This window comes from Oryza sativa, chromosome 5 (assembly GCF_034140825.1).
Source record: "Oryza sativa Japonica Group chromosome 5, ASM3414082v1".
Classification (NCBI taxonomy): domain Eukaryota; kingdom Viridiplantae; phylum Streptophyta; class Magnoliopsida; order Poales; family Poaceae; genus Oryza; species Oryza sativa.
Genome location: NC_089039.1, coordinates 22538084 through 22544075, shown reverse-complemented (window position 1 = coordinate 22544075; position 5992 = coordinate 22538084). Strand labels below are relative to the sequence as shown.

General features: G+C 44.9%; 1 protein-coding gene across 3 annotated transcripts; it reads right to left on the bottom strand.

The window, feature by feature from the left end:
* Positions 1-2453: 2453 nt before the first annotated feature.
* Positions 2454-5416, bottom strand: LOC4338988 (CASP-like protein 5B2). Of its 3 annotated transcripts, none has more exons than XM_026025922.2 (4): positions 4951-5284; positions 4078-4210; positions 3491-3576; positions 2454-2672 (listed from the first exon to the last, which is right to left on the bottom strand). In XM_026025922.2, the coding sequence occupies exons 1-4, from the start codon at positions 5082-5084 to the stop codon at positions 2621-2623; spliced, it is 405 nt and encodes a 134-aa protein (XP_025881707.1). In that variant the 5' UTR covers positions 5085-5284; the 3' UTR covers positions 2454-2620. The 3 variants fall into 3 exon arrangements, with proteins under 3 accessions (XP_025881707.1, NP_001407447.1, XP_015637983.1); XM_015782497.3 differs by lacking the exon at positions 2454-2672 and adding an exon at positions 3152-3294; NM_001420518.1 differs by lacking the exon at positions 2454-2672 and having other exon boundaries at positions 2850-3576; positions 4951-5416.
* Positions 5417-5992: the final 576 nt, after the last annotated feature.

Genomic DNA, 5992 nt, shown 5'->3' with positions numbered 1-5992 from the left:
TAAGCCAGCTGAAGAAACATTTGGGGCCTAGAGCTATACCAATGCCCAATTTACCTGCAGTAGGACCTGATGGCCAAATCAAGACTGAACCAGCTGCTATCTTACAAAGAAGAATGGTTCCCAGGCATAATGAACCTGTGATACAGTGGCTGATTCTTTGGGAGAATTTAACTCCTGCAGACGCTACCTGGGAGGACGCATCATACATTCAAGCTGTGTTTCCAAATTTTCAACCTTGAGGACAAGGTTGTTATTGAGGAGGGGGTATTGTCAGGAGCATAAGAGGGAAATGGAATTCTGGACCAAATTCAGACAAGGGAATTCAGAGAAGTTCAGAATGTTCAGAGAACGATTCAAAAGTGAAGTAATGAATCCAACGGCAATGGAGAAAAGAAAGGGAGATCGGATGGACGAGATCACTTGGAGACCACTGTAGTTGTCATTTTTCATTTTTAGCAGGAATCACGCTTCAGATGTTGTTTTGATGCTACTTTTCTTGTCTTTATGTTTTTACAGCTAGATGTAATGCCTGAATTGTAAGCTACTAATGGAGGCCTTTGGCCTGGAGAAGAAGAACAGAACGCAAACTACAATTTACTTTGTCTTAGGATTAGCTAAAGTAGCTTAGAACCCTAAAATCGCTGCACTGTTTTCCCCTGTTTCTTCCATTTCGCACTCAGGGTCTTGACACCCCCGCGGCGAGCTGGTTCATGCCGTCGTTGCAGGCGCCCGTCGTGCTCGCCGCACGCACCCGCACAAAGATCGGTCACGATACGGCTGCGTGGCAACAAGGGGGTCCGGTGTTTAAAACTCCGACCCCATTTGGCTCGAAAAGAAAAGAAAATTCCTATCTTTCTTTTCAGAAGTGCCAACGCGCCATCATGCCATATTGCCATGTGCCCCTTTGAATCAAAGGATTTATGTAGGAATTTCATAGGATTTAAATCCTATAGAAAATTTTCCTATTTGGCCATTTGATTCAAAGGATTGAAGCTTTCCAAATCCTATGAAATTCCTATGGAATGGCATATTGCATGTAGATTTTGGAGGAAATTTAGCAAGAGCTCCAACCTCTTGGAAAATTTCCTTTGAGTCTATCTCTCTTATCCGATTCCTGCGTTTTCCTACGCTCCAATCAAACTATCATTCCTGTGTTTTTCCTGTGTTTTGCAATCCTCTGTTTTACACTTCAATTCCTGTCAGAATCCTGTGTTTTTTCTATTCCTCCGTTTTTTCTACCCTACGATTCAAAGGGGCCCCTAAACCGGCAATATTCAGGTTCAAGCTCTGTTGCCACGGAATGACTTGGCGTGCAGATGAATTATTCCTCCCAAATTTTCACAGCAATACCAACTTTTCCAATCTTCCGTGCACTGAGAAGAGAAGATACATCAGAAATGTTGTGCGTTGTGCTGTGCCTATATATGTATTGACTTGCTGCCAGCAGGCTAATAAATTCATATGTGATTTGCTCCAGGTTCCCATGGACTCGATATATGAGAGTTAACACCAAACAAGAACGGACGCAACAGAAAGCTTGTGCATCTGTGTGTATGTGATTATACCCAAAGCTACTCGACAAAGTTTTCAAGATTTGTCCTCTCAGTGTTGCACTCCAATACTCCATTTCACATTTTCATTTCCATGGTTAGGACAATTAAAGCACAGTAGAAAAAATTACACCTTTGCTACTCGCCGGGCAATTAAAAGAACCCAAACAATTACTGTCGAATTTACTCACCGTCGATCGTCGTCCTCCTTGGCAATGGCGGCATGCCAATTTAGGGTTCGGGGGTGAGTGGTGTGTCAGTGGTCGTGTGGCGTTGCCTTGGTCACACGAGAGCGATTGGCTAGTATTGGCGACGGGGAAATCTTGGCAGTGTGGTTAGGAGGCGATGATTGAAGAGATGCAAAGTGTGCGTAAAGTAGAGAAAACGATAAATATGTCACTCCATTAGTAGGGTTTCGATAAAATGGCACCTACTAGTATGCAAAGGATAAAATGTCACTCAATAGGTTACCTTCATAATATTTTACCTTGGGAAGTTTAAAGACCACAATATCCCTACCCGTTGGAGAGAGGAAGGGAGAGGGGCCCAGGGAAAAGGCCAAGCCAGTGCTTGCCTGCCGTAGGCGGTGAGAGTGTATGGACGGGTGGCGTCTTGGAAAGGAGAATGGGGCGACAAGGTAGCGGTAGGGACAATAGAGCGGAGGGAGGATGAGGCAACAATGCAGTCCAATGCCGCCCACCTGGACGCTTGCAACTCGTCGCCTTTGGCGCAGACAAGGGAGGAGGACGGTAGCATTCGCAGCTCACCGCCCACTCCATCCATCTCCTCTGATGCCGATTGGGGAGAAGGATGGAGTGGCCAGCGCCCCATCTACCTCGCCGCCCCATCCTCGCCCGCCTCCCGCTCATTCTGGCGGGTAGCATTTCATTGAAAGCCCACGAATGGAGTGGCGTATTATCCGCTTTCTCGCGTAAAGTATATGCAAAATGCAACATTAGTTGCTCTGAAAAAGTTGTGGCTTTCCTTTCCTCGTATATGTTAATGATGCTAAAACTACAAGCCTGTTCAATATGATATCTTTTCCAATTAACCCAAAAGAATTGCCTTACTTATTTCTTTTGTGGACAGCACGCAGCGAGCCAACGATGCAGCCACCATGGCCTTAACATGTTGAAAAAGATCCAGATCAGTTACAGTAGGATTCGCGGCACAGATTTACATAGCACCTCTGAGATTATTTTCAGGGCAGCCGATTGATTTGAGTGTATATATCAGAAAAAAAAATTTCAAGCGTGCACGGGCTCACCAAATTATCAAGGGACGTACGCAATCACAATTAATTGAAACAGAAATGTTATTATCAAGCAGAGGTGACCTGCCACCTATACCTGCCTGCTTGGTCACAGCTGGCTATTACCCACACCAATTACCAATGTAATTGCAAGAATGCAATATACCGTCATTCTTGAACTACGGAGTAGCAAAGGAAAATGCTAAGACAATAACAGAATGCTGCATCACCAAGTCCGTACATAAGGCAGCAGCGCACGCAACGTTAGGTATCTCTCAAAAAAGGTCTTTCTTTACTATGAACAACTAACCAAAACATAAGGGAAAGAAGATGTGTTGTGAAGCAGAAGTTGCAACATGAAAGAGCTGAACATTTCGATCAAATCTTCCATTCAGTAGTTTCTAGAAAATGTTCACTCTAAAGGACTTATGAACTTCCCCAGCATTTCCACTTTTCGGTCGTGTGGTTCACTACATATTCTTGAAAATGATCCTATACAAAATCAAAGCTAACAAGATAAAACAGAAAAAAGGCAGCACTATAAACAGAACTTACACAGGATTATATGCAAGACTAGAATGCAGCAAGGAGACAGAACATGATAATGGCTGATGTAGCACTAAGTGCCCAAGACAAAAATGCAAGCGCTACAGCAAGTTCGAATCTCCCACAAGGCAGTTGTGGATACCTTCTGCAGAAAAGCACGTCCCTTTTAAACAGAACCATAACACCTCCAGCTGAGCAAGATGCAGCAAAGGACAGAAGTGCAGTTACCTGCATCAAATAGATGGAGTCAATTTATGCTGCTGAAGTCTGTGAATTATAAACGTGGTTGCATGAATGACACCCCAATTGCTCAAAAAATGTCGCAATTTGATTGAAAACTCAATCCAAACCAGGTTGCATACCATGCAAACAACATAGATTTCCATGTCAAACAATAGTATTTTTATATAGAAAATAAAGAGAACTACAACAAACCAAGCTCCCTCTTGCCATATAATAGTAGAATGCACTATATTGCAGCAATCAGTTATCTTCAGAAAATAAAAGGCACAGCAATCAACAGAAGTTGCCTAACCTATTCTATTGTACCCTCTAAATGGCACTTCTGTGGTGTTTGCTCCAGTAGGAAGTGTAACACCATATAGGATGTGCCTAACTATCACAAACAATCTAGTGGAGCTGATCTAAAAAATTTTGGATCAAACAAAAAAAAAATCCAAGGCAACAAGTTAAGTGATAAGTGATAGAGTTACAGAGTTTAATCATTACCCAGTCTCCAATGACAAACAAACTCACGAGAAGAGCATTGTTGAGATCCCTTTTGACTGTCAAGGCATACACGTCAAGGCATGCAAGTCCCAAGCTCCACAATGATTGTAATCCCATTGATGCAATCAAGTAGCTGAAATTTGAAAGCCACAACAAACTCATTACATGATTCAAAGGAAGATTGCGCCAAAGAGGGTGCGAATACAGGAAGGACCGTTGTACCGGTGCCTACTAAAACCGACTAAATACAAAGTTACCAAGAAAAAGGTCATCACTGCACTAGAATTGTAATACGAATGATTAAGGTACACCAAATCCACATGCATCATATGAAAAATAGGAAACAGAGCATAAACCAAAGGGGATTATCAATTATCTTTGCCGAATGCCGATATAACCAGCATTAACAACAAAAGCCAATGTTATAAGTTATGACATGTACACATACCTCGTGAACATAAACAACTGGATAGTATAGTGATAGCTTCATAATTTTTTTTCAGATCTTATTAGAGGTTGTAACTTGTAAACCACATTCCCAGCTAACGCACAGCTGCCATTTGATAGTGAAAGGCCCTCATTTCTACGATTCTACTCGCAATTAGCTAAGCTCCTTGTGAATCATCCACTCCTCACTACCCAATTTTGGAAGGCCGCAAGCCAATTACTCACTAATTGTTCCAAAACCATCGAGCGCAAAATTCATGCTCTTCACTGCGCCCCAACCGAAATTACCCACCAAATCTGCCATCATCAACTCGCATTGCTCCAGGCGAAGAGAGGGGACGAGACGACACACTACACGGATCAACACCACCAAAATACGAAACTCCGCCCCCCAAAATCAAACGGGAACGCGTGAGGGCACCGTACCAGAAGGCCGTGTAGTTGGCGAAGCCGGCCCCGGACGCCATGACGCCGATGGAGGCTCCGGCGAAGGCGACCTGCCCCACCCGCATCGCCAGCCCGCCCCACGTCCCGGGCCTCCACCACGCCACCTCCCACATCCCACGACCCCCCAAACCCCTCCTCCTCCGCCGCCGCCGCCCTCCCCCTCACCTACCTCCACCACCGGCCATGGACCAACCGGATCACCGCCGGCGCACTCCAATCGAGGTGGTTGGAAACCAAATCGCGCCCAAAACCGCCGCAGTTTCTAGGCTCACACTCGCGGAGGAGGAGGAGGAGAAAAAGGGGGAGGAATTCTGGCTGGCGCCACGGCGGTGGTGGTGTTAGTAGAGTTGTTGGTGCGACGCTGACGCTGACGAGCGCGCGCGAGAGAGAGAGCGGCGCGGGACCCAGCTGCAGCGTGAGCGCGTGGATGACGGAGGCGAGGAGGAAGACGACGACGACGGCGACGAGTCGACGAAGCGGTTTGTTTGGGCTCTCCGATCTGGAGATCCGACGGCTGTGGGGTTAGCCGAGGGGGTGGAGGATGAGCGGTCGCGATCGTTTGTTAACGTCAGGGTCCGTACGCTGACAAGATGGCGAGCGAGTGAGGGTGTGTTTAGTTCACGCCAAAAAAAATTAAAAATTTGATTTAAATTGGAACGACGTGACGGAAAAGTTGAAAGTTTGTGTGTGTAGGAAAGTTTTGATGTGATAGAAAAATTAAAAGTTTAAAGAAAAAGTTGAACCAGATGTGAAACATTGAAACTGCACCGCTGTTGCACGGATGGGTAGATAGATTTTGGCATTTTGGTACGGAAAGGTGGCGTTGTTGCTTGGATTATGCATTTATGCTGCATAGACCGCATGGTTAGAGTAAAAAGTAAGCATGAGTAGTAATAATTAGTAAAGCGACCCATTGACAAAATATTTTTCTTCGACGTGAGATTTGTAACTTTTTATTTTGGTGGGTTTTAAGTTTTGTGCATTGTACATGAAAGAAAAGATGAAGGGAGTGTAGCTTAAC